At 35.2% G+C, this 23,413-nt stretch overlaps 3 protein-coding genes and 2 pseudogenes across 3 annotated transcripts; all 5 read left to right on the plus strand.

Moving 5' to 3' along the window:
- The first annotated feature begins 3,527 nt into the window (after positions 1 to 3,527).
- Positions 3,528 to 6,580, plus strand: LOC130499090 (uncharacterized). Its single transcript, XM_056992991.1, has 4 exons — positions 3,528 to 4,323; positions 4,519 to 4,690; positions 4,802 to 5,820; positions 6,573 to 6,580. The coding sequence occupies exons 1-4, from the start codon at positions 3,528 to 3,530 to the stop codon at positions 6,578 to 6,580; spliced, it is 1,995 nt and encodes a 664-aa protein (XP_056848971.1).
- Positions 6,581 to 6,733: 153 nt separating this feature from the next.
- LOC108820313 (uncharacterized) lies at positions 6,734 to 7,096 on the plus strand. The gene has a single exon (XM_018593271.1). It carries the CDS (start codon positions 6,734 to 6,736, stop codon positions 7,094 to 7,096), a length of 363 nt encoding a protein of 120 aa, XP_018448773.1.
- Positions 7,097 to 8,460: 1,364 nt separating this feature from the next.
- On the plus strand, positions 8,461 to 8,822 carry LOC108820314 (uncharacterized; annotated as a pseudogene).
- Positions 8,823 to 16,998: 8,176 nt separating this feature from the next.
- LOC108822527 (probable serine/threonine-protein kinase PBL25) lies at positions 16,999 to 18,722 on the plus strand. The gene is made up of 5 exons (XM_056992992.1): positions 16,999 to 17,413; positions 18,172 to 18,236; positions 18,300 to 18,325; positions 18,438 to 18,446; positions 18,539 to 18,722. Exons 1-5 carry the CDS (start codon positions 16,999 to 17,001, stop codon positions 18,720 to 18,722), a joined length of 699 nt encoding a protein of 232 aa, XP_056848972.1.
- A 228-nt stretch (positions 18,723 to 18,950) lies between these two features.
- Positions 18,951 to 22,114, plus strand: LOC108835355 (uncharacterized; annotated as a pseudogene).
- The last annotated feature ends 1,299 nt before the right edge of the window (positions 22,115 to 23,413 follow it).

Below are 23,413 nucleotides of genomic sequence, written 5' to 3' on the forward strand. Positions count from 1 at the left end.
TATAGGCAGGATACTTGGGGTTGATGCGGAGAATGGGAGGGTTCAGGTGGTGGTCGATAGCTCCAAGGAGCTTTGTTTTGAAACAAGTATGGACTTTAAAGGGGGTGAATTCTATCCTAGTGTCGAGGTTCCGGTTTCACTCCGCTATGAGAAACTCTTTGGGTTTTGTAAGGGTTGTGGTAGTCTTTGCCATAAACACAAGGCCGGAGAGAAATGCCCGTTACGCAAGAAGAGCCCGGAGAGAAAGCGAGATATCAGAGATGGGGCAGGAGGACGATACGATGGGGAGAAGCATGAAGATCGGGCTCGTAGTTACAAGGGAGTTCTGCTCAACGGTAACGAGAGTTCACAGCCTAAGGGGAGAGAGACTCGTGATCACTATGGGAAGGGGAAAGGCAAGGTGCATGATGATAAGGAGGCGCAATGGGTTAAGGTAGCAGAGAAGGGGAACAGGTCAGGTTACAATAAGAAGGTATTCTACAATGGTAGTGGTGAAGGCTCTCGTCACAATGTTCGTGATGAGGAGCAGAGGGGAAGGGATCAGGGCGATGGTGGTGGAGTGAGCAATGGCAAAGCTTACACAAGCGGGACTAAAGATGATGGACCGGAAGAAGGAGAGATCAAGCTGGATGAAGCTTCTCCACAGCGCAGGATGGCGCAGAATACCCCGTCGCAAGAGCTTCAAGACGCGCTCTCTAACACACAGGCTGAAGGCACCGAGGTAATTTCGAACCTGATTGATATGGAAAAGGGTCTACAAACGGTTAGGGAAATGGTAGAAGAATTCGAGGAGGTAACCGATGATCATGTGATGGATATGGACGAGATTAAGGCTAGCATGCTTGAGCATGGAATTGATATGGATGCGGAGTTTGATGACCAGGAGTTCTCAGAGAGTTTTCTGGAAGAGGAGAGTAAAGAACAGGAAGAGGATTCAGGGGTTTTAGAGGCGGTGCTCGAGATGGGAGTTCCGCAGGATAACTTGGAGACAGTGGGACTTGCAGGCTTAGAAGTGGCAAAAACGGAGGGTACTCGTAAGCGGCTGTTCAAGCAACAGGGTGGAACGATGGGAAGCACTAAACTGAGAAATGCTACTGCTCTGCTCTCTCCACGCAAACGCGCTGCGGCTAAGACGGGTCCCCGTGCTGGGGGAGGTAACAAACGTACGGATGGGAGGGGCACATCAAACCCGAAAGAAGGAACTCAAGGCTTTAAATGATAGATTCGCCATTTTATTTAATGTGTTGCCTGCAGGTGGTAGCCTGTGTTTCTGGCTTTTTTTTCATTTGGTTTTTAATAAGCTCTAGGAGCATTGCTGTTTTAAATGGTTGTCAGTTTGTTTTTGTTATCGTTTGGTTCTGTTTGTGGGCGTCGGGTGTTTCCCGGCTTGGTTGTTTTGCAAGGAATAAAACTGGATACGTTCTTTATTTGGTTTGGTCAGGTTATTATGGTTCATGGAATAGAACAAACCTATTTACTGCTTGCTGTAATTTTATTGTTATGGGGTTAACATGCTGGTTTCAATTTTATTATGTAAGGAGAATGGCTTTATTACTAGCATGTTATAGCAGATGGTTGATTCAGGTTTGGTACCAGGTTGCAAATAGAAGATGGTGCTGGGTCTCTTTAAACCTAGCACTCGCCAAGTTCACATGGCTTGGGTCATGGGCGACTGGTAATTCTGGAAAGGCCAGACAGGTGTGGAGGAAAATATGTAGGGGACGAATGGGCGATGCTATTTGGGTTATAGGCATAGGTTTATGGGTTCTTGTAGACACTGAAAGTATCTTTGGTTTACTGCGGGTCTGCAAAAACAATTATAGCTATTACCAAATTTTGGATCAGTGGAACGTGGTGGGATTTCAAAAGCAAAGTGGGCAGATTAAATTTCAGATATTTTTTCATATGAAATTGTACGGAAGGTCACGGACTTCTGTACGGATGAGTGAGGTTGAAGGCAATAGGGTCTCTTTATACCCGATGATAAGCTCGGATGAGCCAAATAAAAATAGTTTTTTATGAAAGTTTTAAGCTGGAATTGTAGAGGTGCAGGGAGTAAATGGACGATCAGTTATCTTCGTGAAATATGGCAAATTCACAAACCAGACTTTCTTTTTCTCTCGGAAACAAAGCAAGATTTGGTCTTTCTTCAGGGTTTTCAATCTCATTTTGGATATGATAATTTGGTTACGGTGGATCCTATTGGAAAGAGTGGTGGTTTAGCACTCTATTATAATAACGAGTATCAACTTAAAATTTTATACACGAGTAATCGAATGATAGATGTGGAGGCAGTAACTCTGGGAAAAAGAGTCTTTATGACCTTTGTATACGGCGAGCCGGTACAGAAACTGAGGGAGCAAGTATGGGAGAGACTGACCAGATATGGCTTGGCAAGATCGGAACCGTGGTTCATCATAGGGGATTTAAATGAGATAACGGGTAATCATGAGAAGGATGGTGGAAATTTACGGAGCGCGGAATCTTTTGTTCCTTTTAATAATATGATTAGGAACACCGGACTACTGGAATTTCCGGCTAGAGGGAATAAATTGTCTTGGCAAGGGAGGAGAAATAAAAAAATGGTTAGATGTCGACTAGATCGAGCACTAGCGAATGAGGATTGGCATACCCTATTCCCGTGCTCATATACAGAATATTTACGAATGGTGGGTTCTGATCATAGGCCAGTGGTAGCTTATATGGACAATAAATTCAAAAAGAGAAGGGGGCAGTTTCGATTTGATAAAAGATGGATAGGTCAGGAAGGATTATTAGACACAATGGAGAGAGGCTGACGAGAAAGGACAGGGGGAAATCCGGAGGGGACCGGGGATTTTGTATCAAAAATCACCAATTGTAGACATGAAATTTCTACATGGCGAAAGAATAATCCACCCTATGGAAAGGAGAAGATTGGTGAATTACAAAAGGCACTAGAGGAAGTACAAATGGATGATAATAGGACCCAAGAGGAAATTATAGACGTTTCACGGAAATTGCAAGAAGCTTATAAGGATGAGGAAGAATATTGGCACCAAAAGAGTCGCAACACGTGGAATACAGCAGGGGATCGCAGTACGGCATTCTATCATGCTCTCACAAAACAACGGCGGACTCGAAATAGGATTGTCGGGCTTTATGATAATAATGGAAATTGGATTATTGAGGAACAAGGGGTGGAGAAGGTTGCTGTGGACTATTTTGGAGATTTATTTGAAACAAATTCCCCTATTGAATTTGATGAGTTTTTAGAGGAAATAGTTCCCACAATTACGCAACCGATGAACGACCGGCTGATTAGGTTGGCAACGGAAGAGGAAGTGAGACAAGCTTTATTCATGATGCATCCAGAGAAAGCGCCTGGACCAGATGGCATGACAGCTCTTTTCTTTCAGCACTCTTGGCATATTATTAAAAAGGATATTTTGGATATGGTTAATAACTTCTTGACCACATGAGTTTTGGACGAAAGATTAAATATTACAAACATATGTTTGATCCCTAAAAAGGAGAGACCGACAAGGATGACAGAGATTAGACCCATCAGTCTTTGTAATGTAGGGTACAAGATCATTTCGAAGGTCTTATGTCAGAGATTAAAGGCGTGTCTGCCGGCTCTGATCTCGGAAACTCAATCGGCTTTTGTTCCTGGACGTTTGATTTCAGATAATATTCTTATTGCTCAGGAAATGTTTCATGGACTGAGGACAAATAAATCATGTCAGGGAAAGATTATGGCGATCAAAACGGATATGAGTAAAGCCTACGATAGAGTGGAATGGAATTTTATTGAAGCGCTCCTCTCTAAGATGGGTTTTGCTGCACATTGGATTCAATTAATGATGGGCTGCATCTCTACAGTACAGTACAAAGTACTTTTAAATGGACAACCAAAGGGTCATATTATTCCACAGCGGGGGCTTAGGCAAGGGGATCCATTGTCTCCATATCTGTTCCATATGTGCACAGAGGCTTTGGTGGCAAACATTAAGAAGGCAGAAAGGGGGAAATTATTGACGGGTATAAAGGTGGCGAGGGCTTGCCCACCGATTTCTCATTTGCTGTTCGCAGATGACAGTCTTTTCTTTTGCCGAGCACAAAAGGAGGAGTGTCAGACGATTCTTCGAATTTTGAAAGAATACGAGGCGGTGTCTGGACAGCAGATAAATTTTGAAAAATCATCAATTCAGTTTGGACATAAGATTGAGGAATCTATGAAACAGGATCTTCGGGATGTTCTTGGGATTCAAAATCTGGGGGGCATGGGATCTTATTTAGGAATTCCAGAAAACCTAGGTGGCCCAAAAACACAGGTGTTTGGTTTTGTCCAGGACCGCTTAAATAATCGGATAAATGGATGGACTTTTAAATTTTTCACCAAAGGAGGAAAGGAGGTTATAATAAAATCAGTAGCGACGGCCTTACTAAATCATGTAATGTCCTGTTTTCGTATTCCGAAAACAATTATAAAGAAGCTTACAAGTGCAGTAGCTCAATTTTGGTGGAGTCCTTCAGGTAACACAAGGGGAATGCATTGGCAATCATGGGATAAAGTGTGTAGCCCCAAGGAGGATGGTGGCTTGGGATTTAAGGATTTTACGGATTTTAATACGGCTATGTTGGGGAAACAATTATGGAGGTTAATAGAGAAACCAAATTCTTTATTCTCTCGTGTTTTCAAGGGACGGTATTTTCGGAATGCATCGCCCTTGGAACCAATCAGATCGTACTCGGCGTCCTACGGATGGCGTAGTATTGTCTCTGCTAGATCTCTGGTTAGCAAAGGACTAATCAAAAGGGTGGGAACAGGATCTTCTATATCTGTATGGAACGATCCTTGGCTTCCATCCACTCGCCCGAGACCAGCAAATAAAAATAATCACACTCTTTATCCAGAACTCACGGTGGATGCTCTTATTGATGCAACATCGAGAACCTGGAATGTTCAGGCTATACGGACACTGGTGGATCCCCTTGATGCGAAAATAATTGAGACTTTGCCACTGAGCAGATCAAGGTTGGATGATAGAGATGGTTGGCACTTTACTATGAATGGAAAGTACACGGTTAAATCGGGTTATCAAGTAGAACGGGTTTACCCGGACAGAGATAGAACACTACCAATTTATGGTCCCTCGATCTCTACTTTGAAGGCATTCTGCTGGAAAATAAAGTGCCCACCAAAGATGAAACATTTCTTATGGCAATTGCTCTCAGGATGTATAGCGGTTAAAAAGAATCTAAAGGCACGAGGTTTGAAGGGAGATATAATTTGTGATAGGTGTGGGGCGCCCGAAGATTCGATAAATCATGTTTTCTTCGAGTGTCCACCGGCAATTCAGATATGGGCTTTGTCGAAAATCCCAACAAATCCGGCGATTTTTCCAACACATGCACTGTTTACAAATATGGATCACTTATTCTGGAGAGTCCAACCGGCACTGGAAGATCATCAGTTTGCATGGATCTTGTGGTATATATGGAAAGCACGAAATAATAAAGTGTTTACTAATATGGACATTGATCCACTAGAGACCCTTAAATTGGCGGAACGAGAGGCATTATTATGGGCTGAGGCACAAGTTTCTCTGACTAAAGGTACATATAGTACTATAGCACCACCCCAGGTGACAATCCCAACCAATCCGGGTAGATGGTGTTTTACGGATGGATCATGGAAAGACCAGGATAATTTCTCGGGGCAAGGATGGTATAGTACTTTGGAAGGATTTGATGGACTTATGGGAGCCAGGAATACAAGAGCAACTACTTCTCCATTACATTCAGAAATGGAGGCTCTTATTTGGGCGATGGAATGTATGAGGAATTTACGACAATACTCAGTCACGTTTGCAACGGATTGTTCTCAGTTGGTGAAGATGATTTCGGAACCAGAAGAGTGGTCAGCCTTTGCAAGTTACTTAGAGGATATTAGATCCTTGAGAAGGAGTTTTACTAGTTCAGAGCTCGTTCATATATCTCAGACACAAAATAAAAGGGCGGATAGCTTAGCACGAAGTGCAAGGAAGCAAGCGTCTTTTGTCGTCCATATGGATGCGGTGCTCCCAGTTTGGTTTACAGAGTCTGTATGAGTCTGTTGTTGCTGACAAAAAAAAAAAAAAACTAAATTGTTTCTAAATAAGGTTTTTTTTTCCTTTTAAAGAATTCGCCACCTAAAGAAGCCAATGTAGTTAGCCTGTTTAAATGGTTATTTTCTACAAAATTATACTAAAACCATATTATTAAATCTTGTATTATCATGTTCTCTCTCCTCAAAAATTAATTTATTTTGATAGTTGAAAAATAGTTTAGAGTTTAAGCATATAGAGAGCCAAAATACCATCAAAACTCTAGAAATTGGTAGATTACCCCTGACTTCAAGAGAGAGCGAGAAAGGTAGCTATTTGGCTTAGACGGGAGATGATTTGAAAGAATAGTATTAAGGAAAAATAAAACTGTATACTTTAGACTAATCTGATCAGTTTTTTTCATGACTTAAGAGTCCACCAGTTATATGTTATTAATAATGTTAGTCTCATCGGTTTCTGCTTTGTATTATTTGAAAACAGGTAATTAAGTTTCACATAAAAGTACAAAGAGGTTTCTATGGCTTATTTCCTTTCAATATAAATAGACAAAGGATTGTACAATATGTTCATCAATCAAAATACAAACTCGATAAAGACTCATATATTTGAAGAAATATATCTTCTTTTTCCCTTTTCTCATAATGTCTATTAAACATGTCTGGTTCCTAATGGTGGTTGTGGGTTTTGTAGTCTCTGCCAATGCTCAACTGCCGCAGTTTCCCATCCCATTTCCTTTTCCACTCCCATTCCAACCAAGTCCCGGTATTCCAGGATTACCTGATGTAGCAAAATGTTGGTCTTCAGTGATGAATGTTCCAGGATGCATTATAGAGATTTATACATCCATACTCAGAGGAAAATTCGGACATATAGGCCCCGCTTGTTGCAAAGCATTCTTGGAAGCCGAAGCCAATTGCTTGCCAAAAGTTCCAATCTATCCACTTTTTCCTCTCAAAGAACAATGTTCAAGAGTTGGTAGCGCAGCTCCTCCTACCACAAAATAGATTTTACATTAATAGAAGTAATAGATATGTTGTTTTTATTTCACAGCTGATTTTCATATTTTAGCTAAATTCTACGGTGTTACACTCCAAACATATGATTCTATAAAAAGCATTTTAGAAGTAATAAATTTCCGGAATTTCCTTTTAAATTAACCATGTGGTTCATGCCTCTGAAATTTCAAAACAAATCTTAACTACAAAACATACTTGAATTAAACTACAAAATAAAACAATACTATTTAATATATTGGAAAGTACATGGGTTGCATCTAAAAAGTAATTATAAATAACAACAAAGGGAGGATCATTACATATTGAGGTCTAATTTTACAACAATTTGAGAGAAATCAATTCATCATATTCCCTAAAGCTAAATAATATTGCTTTATTTTGTCTTTTTTTGTTTCATAAATTGTTTTTTTTTTTGGTTTTCAAGGTAACCTTATTACTTATGTGCCCATTTAACTCATATTAATTAAGATAACTACTATATATATTAGTTTCCTTTTGTATACTATATATCTAAACATGATTATTTTTTGGTGTTGTAATTGAGTAAAAATTAGGTGAGAATTTCAAAACCACAATCTTTGTGAAACATAGTGAAACATATCCACTATAAGGTTTCACTTGTGAACAAAGACTTGTCTTGGAACATGTGTATCTCTATGTTGACTTATGCATTTACTATCTAAATTAGAGGAAGCATATAGTTATATTGAAGAATATTTTCATTTCACTATATCTATTTTAATAACTAAATTGTTTCTAAATAATGTATTTTTTCCTTTTAAAGAATTCGCCACCTAAAGAAGCCAATGTAGTTAGCCTGTTTAAATGGTTATTTTCTACAAAATTATACTCAAAACCATATTATTAAATCTTGTATTATCATGTTCTCTCTCCTCAAAAATTAATTTATTTTGATAGTTGAAAAAATAGTTTAGAGTTTAAGCATATAGAAAGCCAAAATACCATCAAGACTCTAGAAATTGGTAGATTACCCCTGACTTCAAGAGAGAGCGAGAAAGGTAGCTATTTGGCTTAGACGGAAAATGATTTGAAAGAATAGTATTGAGGAAAACAAAACTGTATACTTTAGACTAATCTGATAAGTTTTTTTCATGACTTAAGAGTCCACCAGTTATATGTTATTAATAATGTTAGTCTCATCGGTTTCTGCTTTGTATTATTTGAAAACATGTAATTAAATTTCACATAAAAGTACAAAGACATTTCTTTAGATTCTTTCCTTTCAATATAAATAGACAAAGGATTGTACAATATGTTCATCAATTAAAATACAATCTCGATAAAGACTCATATATTTGAAGAATTATATCTTCTTTTTCCCTTTTCTCATAATGTCTATTAAACATGTCTGGTTCCTAATGGTGGTTGTGGGTTTTGTAGTCTCTGCCAATGTTCAACTGCCCCAGTTTCCCATCCCATTTCCTTTTCCACTACCATTCCAACCAAGTCTCGGTATTCCAGGATTAGCTGATGTAGCAAAATGTTGGTCTTCAGTGATGAATGTTCCAGGATGCATTATAGAGATTTATACATCCATACTCACAGGAAAATTCGGACATATAGGCCATGCTTGTTGAAAGCATTCTTGGAAGCCGAAGCCAATTGCTTGCCAAAATTTCCAATCTATCCACTTTTTCCTCTCAAAGAACAATGTTCAAGAGTTGGTAGCGCAGCTCCTCCTACCACAAAATAGATTTTACATTAATAAAAGTAATAGCTATGTCGTTTTTATTTCACAACTTATTTTCATATTTTAGCTAAATTCTATGGTGTAACACTCTAAATATATGATTCTAGAAAAAGCATTTTAGAAGTAATAAATTTCCCGAATTTCCTTTTAAATTAACCATGTGGTTCATGCCTCTGAAAATTCAAAACTAATCTTAATTTCAAAACATAGTTAAATTAAACTACTACAAATTAAAACAATACTATATAATATATGGGAAAATACATGGGTTGCATCTAAAAAGTAAATATAAATAACAACAAAGAGGATGATCATTTTCATATTCAGGTCTAATTTACAGGAATTTGAGGGAAATCTATTCATCATTTTCCCTAAAGCTAAATAATATCCATGAAATAATAAAAAAATCACAAATATTAAAAATATAAATATTTGATCTAGGCAACTCACCCTAGCTAGGGCCATGGTAAACGCAGCTCCAACTATAGTATTAGGAAGGAGTTATAGTTTGACCCAAAAAAAGGAAGGAGTTATAATACTAAAAAAATATAAAATCAGAAGAATAAGAGAGACAATTGGTAAAAGTTCTAAAATATAAGTTTTTAGGACCTCTTAAGAAATTAAAGTAACAGATGTCACTTTGTTAATTTAAAAATAAAACTAACAAATAAATCTCCTAGACTATATTTGCGAAGTGATTTTGCTTTTTCTACAATCAATTTCACAAAACAAATATGACATTGCTACTAAAATTGACGACATGGCTTCCGGAAAAATATGACATGGATAATTTCATTTAATGTTTTATATTTTTGGCAAACTTATTAGAAAATGGTAGTAACTCATATATTACATTTAATATTAATATTTCTTTTTGGTAAAATTTTTTAACTATGGTAATAGCTTATACATCATCTATAAAATAAATATATTCTTATATAACATTTCAAATTTTGAAATATTATTATTTTGTATAATTATACACGTACTACTAAAACTTTCAAAAATTTCTACAATTTAAAAAAAATATCTAATCATAAGATTATTAGTTTCTTATATATCAACAAATTTTATAAATATTGTTTAGGATATTTTTTATAATTATACAATTTTATATCATTTTTATTAGTTTTATACAAATTTATTTAATATATATCAAATATATATTAAATATTAGTAAGAAAATTGTAAATTTATAATATTTAATAAAATATATTTTTAAATATAAGTTAGATTTATAAAATTCCGTACTGCACATGGTGTAGGAAAATACCTAGTAATATAATTATATGATTAGAATATTAATTTTATTTTAGGACTCTTCACCATTTTTCACGGTTAATGGTGTTTGTGAAATATATAGGGAAATTTGGAGACATAACCATTATTGGAAAAAAATTAACTCTATAACCATTACAAGGCATATGCTATGATATACCATACATTTTCTACAATATATACAGAAGTATCCTCACATATTATCAAGTTACACACGCGCTTCTTCTTCTTTTTTTCTTTTTCATCACAAATCATGAAGCGTTTAGTTTCGTGACGAACTTTGCATAGATTGAAACGAAGGAATCAAAGTAAGTCATGTTAGATTGCAGAATCTATCTCATCATTTTCGAAGCCATCCCACCGTGAAGATTAAGAAACAGAGAATACACAGAACCATTGGAGAAGATAAACAGTACACGTTGTATTGTATTATTCTATTTGGTAAACATAGAATAGAAATATTTTCTTAGTATTTCCTCCTCTTTCCCTCCCCTTCCCCTCCTTCACGGCCCCCTTCCCCCTCCCCTCCTTCGTGGCACCCCTCCCCAAACCCCCTTCTTCCCCTTCGCCGAGGCATGACATCACTGTCATTTTTTCTTAATCTATAACTGATTTACATTGTGATGTTTTTATGTATTAAGTTGTCTATACTATTTATTTACTCTAAATAGTACAGTATAGTATGTTAGTTATGCATAACTGTCAACTGACTACAACTATGTTTGGTTATATACGAGTGTGCCAATTGGGATCTCCTTATGGTTCGAATTAGTTTCATATGGTTCTTCTACCAGCAGATAACACACTCGTCAACCACATAATGGGTTAGAGTTAACTCTCTAGGTTTGGGTTTAGAGTTTGGGTTTAAGGTATATGGTTTGGGTTTAGGGTTTAGGGTTTGAGTTTAGGGTTTAGAATTTGGGTTCAGGGATTAGGATTTGAGTTTATGGCATATGGATTTGTGTTTGTATGTTTGTCTTTGCCTATACTATATAATATTTGTAAATAGTACAGAACAAATTATGGTATGGGTTTAGAGTTTAAGTTTTGGATTTATAATTTGGGTTTAGGGTATATGGTTTGGGTTTAGGGTTTAGGGTTTGAGTTTAGGGTTTAGAATTTTGGTTTAGGATTTAGGATATATGGATTTGTGTTTATTTGTTCGTCTTTACCTATACTATATGATATTTGTAAATAGTATAGAACAAATTATGGTATGGGTTTAGAGTTTAGGTTTTGGATTTATAGTTTGGATTTAGGGTATATGGTTTGGGTTTAGGGTTTGATTTTAGGGCTTATAATTTTGGTTTAGGATTAGGATTTGAGTTTAGGGTATATGGATTTGGGTTTAAGGTTTAGGATTTGGGTTTAAAGTTTGGATTTAGGGTTTATGGTTTAGGTTTAGGATTTAGGATTTGGGTTTAGGGTTTATGATTTGAATTTAGGGTATATGGGTTTGTGTTTGTTTTTTTATTTTTTCCTATACTGTATGATATTTGTAAATAATATAGAACAAATTATGGTATGGGTTTAGAGTTTAGATTTTGGGTTTAGAATTTGGGTTTAGGGTATATGGTTTGGGGTTAGGGTTTAGGGTTTGAATTTAGGATTTAGAATTTGAGTTTAGAGTTTAGAATTTGGGTTTATGGTATATGGATTTGGGTTTAGGGTATATAGATTTGGGTTTAAAGTTTGGGTTTATGATATGGTTTGGGTTTAGGGTTTATAATTTAGGTTTAGGATTTAGGATTTGGAGTATATGAATTTGTGTTTGTTTGTTTGTATTTACCTATACTATATGATATTTGTAAATGGTATAGAATAAATTATTACATAGTGTTATGGTTTATGCATTTGTTTCGAGTATTCTATACTATGTTATAATATGTAGAGTATAGTCATCTTATGGATGAAACACAACCTCGTAGTTAGTTGATTTCTTTGTCTGGGCTATAGTACATGGTACATAGTATAGTATCAAATTTTTTGTTGTGGAGTGCCAAAATCAAGCGCACGCGCTTGGAATGAGATTTCAGTCAAATTTAGGTACAAATTGTCCCATCCATTGCTTGCATCTGTAGCATGGCTATATTCTTATTTTTTCTCTTCCTTATGAATATACATCAAAATTACCCAAATATATACCCGTTGCAAAACAAATAATCGAATTTTAAAAAGAACGAAAAAGGCTATAGAGCGGGTCCCACTTGTAGATCTAAAACAAAAAAAGAGAGGTCCCACTTTAACAACATCAGCTTTCCTATATAAACACATGAAAAAATTAGCAAATTGGGCAAATCACAAGTTTGAAATTAGGGAATTGGGTGACCTCAAGTTTAAATTAGCCAATTGGGCAACTTTTTGCATTTGCCCATGTAAACTTATGTCTAAATATCCTTTGGGACCTTTGTCAGATTCATTATTTACATCTTTGCCATTTCAATTAAAATATATCTAAAATAAAATTTGTCACATCACCTCTCTCATTCTTTAATTTGTCACACCACCTCTCTCATTCTTTTTCTTTTTCCTTCTTTTTCTCTCTCCTTCTTTTCCACACCACCAACCATCATCTACGAAAATCATCTTCCTCTCCTTCTTTTCCTCTCATCTTCTTTTTCTCTCTCATTCTTTTCTACACCACCACCTTTACAATTAAATTAACTGAAGAAGAAAAATCATTTTTTCTTTAACTGAAGAATAAGAAACCATTACGCTCATGTACACTCCAAGCCCCTGTTTATGAAATTTATACATATGACACCTAAATGTAATATTTATACACTAAAAATGATTAAAATGAATGCTTAATATCATACAAAAATACTATATATCATTTATTAATTATTAAAAGTATAAATACTAAAAATGTTTATTAAAATTTAAAAATTGATTTCTTAAAAGTAATCTAATGGGAAAAATTATCTAGGTTAGATTTCGATTTTATTGAAATTTATTGTAACTGTATTACATATTACATTCTCTTAATTGTTTGGTTTTTAAAAAAATATTTCATTATATTTCATTATCTTTTAATTGTTTAAATTATATTTCATTATCTTTTAATAATTTAGTTTTTAAAAAATCTTTGAATAATACAAGATAATATAATGTCTATTTTCTATTAAAACATCTTATATCCATCTAAAATTCTAGTTTTCATGGCTGTGATTTTATTGAGAAAAACTAAACAATTAATAGAAAATGTCTTTTTTCTATTGAAAAATTATCTAGATTTTATTTCGATTTTATTGATTTTTTTTGAAACTGTATTATATATTTCATAATAAAAATATGATGTATTTTTTTTAAAGAAATCTTTCATTATATTTCATTTTAGGTGTCTTTAATGTCAATTATTTATTGTTTAATCTTTAATTGTTTAGTTTTTTAATTGTTTAGCTTTTTATTATAAAAAATATTTAATTGTTTAGTTTTTTATTATAAGATGTATTTCACTTATTTATTTCAACATTTCATTTCTAAACAATCTTAAATTTTATATGAAAAATTATGTTGTCTAAATGAATGTGCTTCACATATATGAAAACACAATTAAACTAATATGTTAATTTATTTTATTGAATTTAATGAAAATATTTTGGTATATCAGCTTTTACAAATGAAATGTTGTTATAAATTATTTCATTGTTTTTACCACCTTTTAGTTAATTAGATCATCTATAATGAGATTGACAAAATTTTAGATTATAATACCAATAGGTTATTAGCAAAATATTTAAATTTTATATAGATTAAAATGTGAGTTCTAAATAATTAACGTATAATTGTTTTGGAGAGCACTGTGCTCTCGTTGTATTCGTAGATGTATTTAAATTTTATACTTAATATGTATTTAAACTCTCCAATGCAATAAGGGATATAAACAAAAGGTATTCATAGATGTTATGTATTCGTACACCGATGTATTCGTATACCTTAAATATATGTATACTTATGTATACATATACTTGTGTATTCGTACACCTTAAGTATTCGATGGGTTATGTTGGTATTCGTATATTTTATGTATTTGTACACCTTATGTACACCTTATGTATTTGTACATCTTAAGTATTAGATGGGTTATGTTGATATTCGTACACCTTATGTATTCGTACACCTTCTGTATACCTTAGGTATTCGTACACCTTAGGTATTTGTACACCTAAGGTATTCGTACACCTTATGTATACTTATGTATACGTACACCTTATATATTCGTACACCTTAGATATTCGTACATCTTATGTATACGTATACTTATTTCTTGAGTTATAGTGAATTAGATTGTATTAAACGTTAGGCATAGGGTTCCGGATTTACCCAAGGGTTCTAGATTGTTTCGGATTCTGGATTTACCCAATGGTTCTGGATTTACCCAAGGGTTCCGGATTTAGGATTCAAGGTTTAGAGTTTAGGATTTTAGGTTTAGTGTTTTGTTGATGATTTTTAATATTTAAGATAAATGTAGACAAATTTGTTCTTCCTACCATTTTGACAAAAAATGAAAGATCCATGTAGGTTTCCAAGTTTATTAAATTTACCCAAATTTATGAAAATTACCCATAAATTTATATAATTTTATGAATAATTTATCATTTATTTGGGTAAATTTCATAAATATGAAAGTTTCTTTTATGGGTCAAAATGTATAATTTATTCGGATTCTGGATTTACCCAAGGGTTCCGGATTTACCCAAGGGTTCCGGATTTAGGATTCATGGTTTAGAGTTTAGGAGTTTATGTTTAGTGTTTTGTTGATGATTTTATATATTTAAGATAAGAAGTTTATGCGAGAGAATTTGGTCAAACTCAGGTTGAGTCTTAACTTTTTAAGACATAAAAATCACTAGATACTTGACATGGAGGCACCAAATTATCCTATATTTTTTGGACTTAATCTTGGTGTACCCCTAGAGTAAACCTTAAGGTTCACCAACCAATAGAAATCACTCATTTCACAATTGATATCTTTTAAAAAAGTAAACAAAATATTGTCGAATTATATTACATTTTTAAAATAAAAATATTAAAAAATAAAAATAATAATATATGCAAAAAAAAAGATTTTTAAAAAGATTTTAATTTTGTCAACAAAACACTAAACTCTAAACTCTAAATCCTAAACCCTTGGATAAATACTAAACCCTAAATTAAAAACATTAAACCATAATAGTATTTTTAAGATTTAATGTTTTAGTGTTTAGTGTTTTTGATTTAGAATTTAGGATTATCCAAGTGTTTATAATTTATCCAAGGGTTTAGGGTTTAGAATTTAGGGTTTAGGGTTTAGAGTTTAAAATTATCCAAGGGTTTAGGGTATACCCAAGGGTTTAGGGTTTAGGATTTAGGGTTTAGGGTTTAGAATTTAGGATTTAGGGTTTAGGGTTTAAAATTATCCAAGGGTTTAGGGTATACCCAAGGGTTTAGGGTTTAGGATTTAGGGTTTAGTGTTTTTTGACGATATTAAAAATAGTTTTCAAAAATTCATTTCTTGTAACGGCTATTATTTTTATTTGTTTTTATTTTATTTATTTTAAAAACATAATATAACTTGACAATATTTTCTTTTCTTTTTTAAAAAATATTAATTATGAAATACTTGATTCCTATTGGTTGGGTGAACCTAAATGTTCACTCTAGGGGTGAACCTAAGGATAACTCTATTTTTTGGGGTGAAATAGCACTATAGCGGATATATTTTTCAATAGATTATAAGCACGGCTCTACCTATGACTAATCAAGAACTTGGGATGATTGGAAATCTGCAGGTTGTACTCAATATGAGATTATATTGGTTCTAGCAAGTAGATATGATCCTTGAAAATTAAAGTTATTAGATCAGTTCATCGTGAAAGGTGTAAGGTTTGTCATTTTATTAACAAAATTGTCATTTCATTAACAATTTTTGTCATTTTATAAACATAAAAATTATAACGAATGCACTTTGCTGCCAGATCTCAATTTGTCATTTTATTTTTGGGAAAAAAATGTAGCATTTCGTGAGTGTTTCTATTTTTGGCAAAAACAAAAAGTGTGAGATCAATTTTGACCAAAAAAATGTAAGATTCACGTAGGTTTCCAAATTTATTAAATTTACCCAACTATATTAAAATTAAATGTAGACAAATTTGTTTTCCTGCCATTTTGGCAAAAAATGAAGGATCTATGAAGGTTTTCAAGTTTATTAAATTTACTCAGATTTATGATAATTATCCATAAATTTACATAATTTTATGAATTATCATTTATTTGGGTAGATTTCATAAATATGAAAGTTTCTTTTATGAGTCAAAATGTATAATTTATTGGGTAACTTTCATAAATTTTAGAGTTTACATCGATTTTATATTAATTCGTATAGATTTATGTTGACTTTATATATGAAAAATATGTATTATATTAAAAGTAGTTGCTGATATATGATTTTTAAATATTAAATATGATCCAAAAGTTTAATGAATAAAGAATGTTTATGGGTCCACAAAAGTTAGTTGTTAAAAGTTAGTGGGAAAAAAAATTATTTTTTATAGGCAAAGTGGATTTTGGGTCCCACGAAATTACTTTTCCAGCTTGCCAAGTTTAATAGGCAAAAAGGTTAAAAATGTCATAAATTTATTCTCTCTCTACTAGGTTGCCCAATTGCCTAATATAAACTTGAGGTGACCCATTTTCCTAATTCAAACTTAAAAGTTGCCCATTCCCCTAATTGACCCTAAACACATTGACTTGAGCCTACGGAAATAATTTTTTTACACACTCTACGCTCTCCCAAAAGAAACAACAAATCCGAGTTTTAGGGTTTCTTTTCCTCAAAAAATTGATTTCTTCGTTACTGCTGTTTCGATTTCGATCTCTCCCATTCTCTGTTTCAAATCCGAAAAACTAGGGTTTAGCAATGGCGACAGCGACAAGTCAGGGTCGTGATCCGCTGTTCGTGTCTTCTTCCTCCTCCTCATCAAAATCTGTTCGAGTGGCAGCGATAAGGATTAGGTTTGCGGATATCATTGTTAAGTCGAGTCGTAACAAGTCTGAGGCAATGACGAAGATCAGAAGAGAGAAGCAGAAGAAGCAGCTTCAAGAAAAATCAAGAATGAAAATCAGACAAGAGGCAAGGCTTGCGGTGCTGAAGGTGGAAGAAGAAGAAGAAGCAAGATCCGATTGTAAGTACCAAAATCCTCTGTCTGTCGAAAAAGAACTGTTAAGTCTCATTGGCGGTTCCCGTCGGGCAAGAGATCGATCTTTGCTTAAACAGTTTGGGTTGGTTTTAAAACACGATGTGGATGATGATGTTCTTGATGATCTTGAGGAAGGTGAAATATTTTAGAGTCCTCTAGTAGAAGAGTATCGTGACTAGTGAAAAAAAAATATAATCTTTTGCATAGAAACAGAGTTTGGGTTGGTCTTAACGAGTGATGATAATAATCTTGAGAAAGCTGAAGTCGTTTAGAGTCTAGTATCCTGAGAATCATCTGTTTCTTATTTGTTTTCTCTGTATTCCTGTGATCATTGTATAGAATTGTTTGTTGGCTAATGGGGTCTTTTTCTCTATAAAAAGTCTTGTTTCTTTTTACTTGTCTTCTCTTCTTTTCTTACTCTGCTTTCAAAGTTGTTAAAACAATTAGGAGTTTCATAGTCTTCTTGGCTTCATTATAACAATGTAAGTTACCCATCGTCTACTTCAACCAATTTTGACCATTCATCGCTGAAGGTGTCTGTCTACATTTATTCAATTTGATTTATTAGATAATTAACATCTACTTGAGTTCACTGCTCATGTCATTGCTTAAACTTCTCTGGATATTACACTGACACGCTAGTGGACATTGCCTTAAATTCTTTGTTTCTGTTTTTTATTTGGTCCTTTCATAAATCATCTCTCGTTGATCTTTCTTCTTTCTGTTTCAATGACATTTTTCTCGTGATTCTGTTACACTGTTACACTATCTTCTGTGAATAACCAACTCTGTTTCTTACGAAGAACAAATATGTCTGAATTCGCTTTGACCATTTTTAAATTTATTATTCGGCTTCTTTCTAACTGCTTTTTTGTTCATCAAATGCGTTGCAGATCTAAGGGATGACAAACTGTTCTTGATTGACCACCATGTTGCTGTACATGTTTCAAGTGCTCAGGTACACATAATTTTCTGTCATCATTGGTTTTGTTTTAACCCCATTCCTGGATCCTTTTGGTAGGACAAAAGATTTAACTTTGTTTCTCTGTATTCCTCTGTGATCATCGTATAGAATTGTTTGTTGCCTACTTCTTCTTAAAGTGGATGATCATCGTGTAGAATTGTTTGTTGGCTAATGAGTTCTGATCTGGTGGTGCAGGCCGAAAAGGTGTGAAAGGAGCTCAAACACTGTTTTCTACTTGCCTCTTTTCTCACAGTTGAATTCTAGAGCTTAAACATTGTTGGGTTATGTGTTTTCAGGTACGCAATGACTGGAACATTGAGCACAAAGAGCGACGTGTACAGTTTTGGCGTTGTTCTGTTGGAGCTCCTTACTGGTCGTAAACCAGTCGACCATACCTTACCTCGTGGACAACAAAGTCTAGTGACAATCTTGGTTCGAGAAAGCGAGCGCTTTAAGCGCCAAGGCGCAAAGCGACCCTAAGAGAGGACATCATCGCTTGCGGACCTCATGGCGAAGCAAGGTACATAAATCCCTCGCTTTCCCTCGCTTTGTATCGCTTTGGAGATATTCGTAAAGCGCTAAAAACGTCGCTTTGTTGTACCTGTAGAAAAAAGTAGATTTTATTCAAATTTGTGAAATTAACAAAACCGTTTAAGAAGAATATTTACCATATCTAAAAGTATATACTCTTTTCACGTATTAGACGTGTAGAGGAGGGTTTCCACGATCTCACTAACCTAGGATACAATCCCACTAAACCCTACTTATGCTCCTATATAAGAACCTCCTAACTTTAAGTTAAAATCATCAGCTTCTCTTCTCTTAAACACACAAACACACGGCAATAGCTTATTCTTTGCAAGGTTTTTACTTCTTATATAAGATCTTGTCTTGTTATATATGATCGTCTTCTTCTTACTTCTTAGTTATATATGATCCTTCTTCTTACTTCTTAGTTATATATGATCGTGTCTTAGCTTCTTATATATCAAGTTGTTCGTACGTCTTAGTGTTTAAATCAATAGCTTTTTCTTAAATATAATATATGATCATGTCTTGTACTCTTGTTTATCTAAGCTACTTCTTGTTAAATGTTTGTTTATGTTTATGTTTATCTAAGCGACTTCTCATTCAATGTTTGTTTATGTTCATGTTGTAGTTGTGATCATGTCTGACGTTGGAGCTGGAACATTTCAAGGAGGAGGGTCTCAAGGAGGACAAGGTGATCCGGGGAGAAAATATGGGATGATGGTGAACAACAACATCAACCACTGGAAGTGTATCTTCTGCACTAAGATACTAACTGCTGGAATCTCATGTTTGAAGCAGCATCTGGTTGGCGGGCACAGGAATGCAAAGAAGTGTTCTCTCTGTCCAGAGCATGTCAGAACCGAGTTTGGGAACTACATGGCCGCAGCAGATGCAGAAAGAGCAGCTCGCTTAATGAAGTATCAAGCGCTGGTGATTGAAGATGATGTGGAGGACTTGGATGGTGAACAGCCAGTACGAAAGGCTTGCAAGAGGAAGAACCGTGGTCCTTTGGACAAGTTCGTGACATCGTTGCCTAAAGACGTCCTGAATGGAAGAAAGGATATGAAAGCGGTGTTTGGAGCCTGTGACAAGGAGTTAAGAGACAAAGTGTGGGGAGGCATAGCAAGGTGGTTCTATGATGCTGGGATTGCTTTCAATGCGGCCTCACATGACAGCTTCAAGGAGATGCTAGAGCTGATCGGACAGTACGGGATGGGGTTAAAGCCTCCTTCGATGTATAAGCTCCGGTTCTCTTTGCTTCAAAACGAAGTGGCCAATGTTCAAGCTCAGCTGGTTCCTAACAGAGAGGAGTGGGCTGTGAAAGGATGCTCGATCATGTCCGATAGGTGACGCGATTCGGTGGTGCAGAAAGACATCGTGAACTTTCTGGTTAACTCACCAAAAGGCTCTGTCTTCATCAGGTACTTCTTTTCTCTTTTCTCGGGTCATTTTTTTCTCTTGTTGAAATTATAGCCTGAACTTTTTGTCTTTATCAGGTCAAAAGAGGTCTCTGAAGTCGTCAAAGATGCTACTCTTCTCTTCCAGCTACTTGATGATATGGTTGAGGAAGTTGGAGAGATGAACGTGGTTCAAGTTGTTGCTGATAATGCGTCCAACTACGTGAAGGCTGGGAAACTTTTGGAAGCAAAGCGTCCACACCTCTTCTAGACTCCTTGTGCTGCACACTGCCTTGATTTAATGCTGGAGGACATTGGCAAGATAGAGGTAGTGAAGAGTGCGATGAAGAAGTGCATGTTCATCAATGCTTACATCTATTGCCGTGTCCCACTTGTGAACATGATGAGGAGGTTCACAGAGCAAAGGAACTTGCACAGACCAGCTGTAACAAGATTCGCAACATCTTTCATCACCATGTCTCAGTTTCACCTTCAGCAAGCTACTTGAAGAAGATGGTGACCTCAGAGGAATGGAACCAATCGAAATGGCCTAAGGAAGCAGGGGCAAGGAAGCTGAAGCAGTATATTCTGCAAGATAGCTTCTGGAGGAACATTGCTTATGCCTTGAAAATAAGCTCTCCGTTGGTGAAAGTGCTCCGTATGGTGGATGGTGAGAAGAAGCCACCAATGGGGTACATCTATGCTGCTATGGATAGGGCGAAAGATGCTATTGCTAAGAGCTTCAAAGGGAAGAAGGAGAAGTATGCGAAGGTGTTTGAGGTGATAGACAAGCGATGAGACTGTCAACTTCATCAACCACTTCATGCTGTAGGTTACTTCCTCAATCCAGCTGTTCATTATGAACATACTGCTGATGTTTGTTGTGAGGAAGTGGAAACTGGACTGTACCAATGCATCACGAGGTTGGTTCGAGACAGTGTGACTTAATACAGAATCATGGTCGAGCTAGAAGTGTTTAAGAATGCCACTGGACTCTTCGGTCTTCCCATGGCTATTAGGCAGAGAGCAACAAAGTCTCCGGGTAATATTTCTCTGTTTTATTTCTGTCCATGTTTTATTTGAGCTTCTAAACGTTTTAAAAATGGCCGTGTATTTTTTTTTTTGTGTTACTAGCTGAATGGTGGTCAAGTTATGGGAGTTCAGCTCCTAATCTCAAAGATTTTGCTGTTAAGGTCCTAAGTCTAACGTGCAGTGCATCAGGCTGTGAAAGAAACTGGGGAGTCTTTCAGCATGTAAGTGTTTTAGAATCTCTATATAGACATATACACAAAGCTTTACTCATATGTGTGTTTGACTTACTTTGATCATATGCAGCTTCATACAAAGAGAAGGAACAGATTAGCTCAAAGCCGATTGAATGACATGGTCTTTGTCAAGTACAATCGTGCTTTGCAGCGTAGGATGAAGAGAAACGATGCAAAGGATCCAATTTTGTTGAACGAAATTGATGATAGCAATGAATGGTTGATGGGAAAGATGGATGAGAACTCCTCCAACGATGAAGATGATGATTTCGTCCATGATGATGAGGACCTGACTTGGAGTGTGGTAAGTGAAGCAGTAGGAGCTGAAGAACCAAGCTACACTACTAGGGGAGCAAAGACTCCACTTTCGGCGATGGACAAAGGAAAAGGAATAGCAAGTTCTTCAACTCAGAAGAAACGCTATGGTCCATCACCTTCTCATCTCGAGTTGATAGATGAAGAGGATGACATTGAAGGCGAGGAAGGTGTTGGCTTTGAAAAGGAGTTGGAGTATGAGGACTCTGAATCCGAGTAGAGCTTTGTCTACTGCTCTGTTTTAATTTGCTTTTGAACTTTTATTTTGGTGTTTGCATTTGTTATTTTCAGTTTGCATTTGGTATTTTCAGTTATATTTTAAGTTATGGATTTGGTTTTTTATTATATGGATTTGGTTTTTCAAGTTATGTTGGCTGATATACATATAGTGTTCTAGAGGTTACCTTTTGGTTGCAGGATACACAAAGCGCTCGCTCGCTTTATGTCGCCATGGTGCTAAGCGCTAAGCACCCATCTCCTCGCTTCGTCTCGCCATGTGCTTTCTCGAACCAAGGTGACAATATGCAGAAGTCCTCCAAGTCTGGCTGTCTGGCCGGTAGTTTTGTTTTAAGAAAGTTTAGCATGCTCTGTTTTTGAGTTTCTGCTCTGTTCAAAGTAGCTAAAAGCTGTAAAAACTACTTTTTCTGAATTAATTTTACATATAATTAAAAAAAAATGTTTAGTTATAACTTAGAAGCCACATTCTGTTTTTTCTTACCTTGTACTTGAAAATGCCAAATAAAAAAAAAAGCGATAGTTGTTGTTGTCCACATTCATCTCTTTGACAATCGAGTCTGGGGTCTTATATTTTTGCCATATGATGGATGATCAGCTAGCTGCAGTGGCTGCCCTGTGCGTGCAGTATGACGCAAATTATAGACCAAACATGAGCATTGTGGTGAAGGCACTTCAACCTCTTCTAAACCATCCTCGTTCTACTCCACATAGGAACCCTTATTGATCATCAGGTATCAAAACCACATCTCAGCCGCTGCTTCACAATGATTAATCAAATGTGTATTCATTTTGGTTTTGCATTTAAGTCCCACTTTTGAAGAGCTGTGTATGTATTTCTCTAAATTATCTGTATTCTGTTATGTAATTTCCGAGGTGGGAAAACTTAATAATGATTTCACAAATCTCACTATTATATCTTGACTAGAGAAAAAAAAATCTTGACTAGAGATTTTCTCTTTTAGGATTAATGTAAATTGTATTTAGCCAAAAAAATCATCTTTTACAACTCGTGTGACGTTCGCTTGAGAAAGAAACATATTACATCTGGAAGATTGTTCTTACATCATTTTGGCTCTGCATACACGGCGTAGAAGGAACCACCGTATGGAAATATTAACTTTTATGAAGACGAAAACTAGATTTATCTTAATTCAATCCTAATAGTGTTCTAAGAGAAAAAGAAAGAAATATTAACCTTGATCAATGCTTAGTTAGGCTTACCATGGATAAAACTCCACCAGTTGATCTTCTCTATGCATAACCTTTCATTTTTAGGATTATTTTGATGGAGAGGAATCAAACCTGTCTTTCTCTATTTGATATTGTAACGTTAGTTAATTACTAATGGAAACATGTCGTTTATATATTTATGCTAATAGTTGTGATGGTTCACGACAATTACCATGTAACCACTTTTTCTATGTAA

The sequence above is a fragment of the Raphanus sativus genome, chromosome 8, assembly GCF_000801105.2.
Source record: "Raphanus sativus cultivar WK10039 chromosome 8, ASM80110v3, whole genome shotgun sequence".
Classification (NCBI taxonomy): domain Eukaryota; kingdom Viridiplantae; phylum Streptophyta; class Magnoliopsida; order Brassicales; family Brassicaceae; genus Raphanus; species Raphanus sativus.

What these genes read in the sequence shown, in the direction of transcription:
- LOC108820313 (XM_018593271.1), top strand. Translation starts at nt 6,734, where the DNA reads ATGTCTATTAAACATGTCTGGTTCCTAATGGTGGTTGTGGGTTTTGTA.
- LOC108822527 (XM_056992992.1), top strand. Translation starts at nt 16,999, where the DNA reads ATGGCGACAGCGACAAGTCAGGGTCGTGATCCGCTGTTCGTGTCTTCT. An exon ending in TCTTGATGATCTTGAGGAAG is followed by an intron (nt 17,414 to 18,171) that starts GTGAAATATTTT and finishes AATGCGTTGCAG; the next exon opens with ATCTAAGGGATGACAAACTG. An exon ending in TACATGTTTCAAGTGCTCAG is followed by an intron (nt 18,237 to 18,299) that starts GTACACATAATT and finishes TCCTTTTGGTAG; the next exon opens with GACAAAAGATTTAACTTTGT.
- LOC130499090 (XM_056992991.1), top strand. Translation starts at nt 3,528, where the DNA reads ATGACAGAGATTAGACCCATCAGTCTTTGTAATGTAGGGTACAAGATC. An exon ending in CCCAAAAACACAGGTGTTTG is followed by an intron (nt 4,324 to 4,518) that starts GTTTTGTCCAGG and finishes GGAGTCCTTCAG; the next exon opens with GTAACACAAGGGGAATGCAT. An exon ending in TCTCGTGTTTTCAAGGGACG is followed by an intron (nt 4,691 to 4,801) that starts GTATTTTCGGAA and finishes ACTAATCAAAAG; the next exon opens with GGTGGGAACAGGATCTTCTA.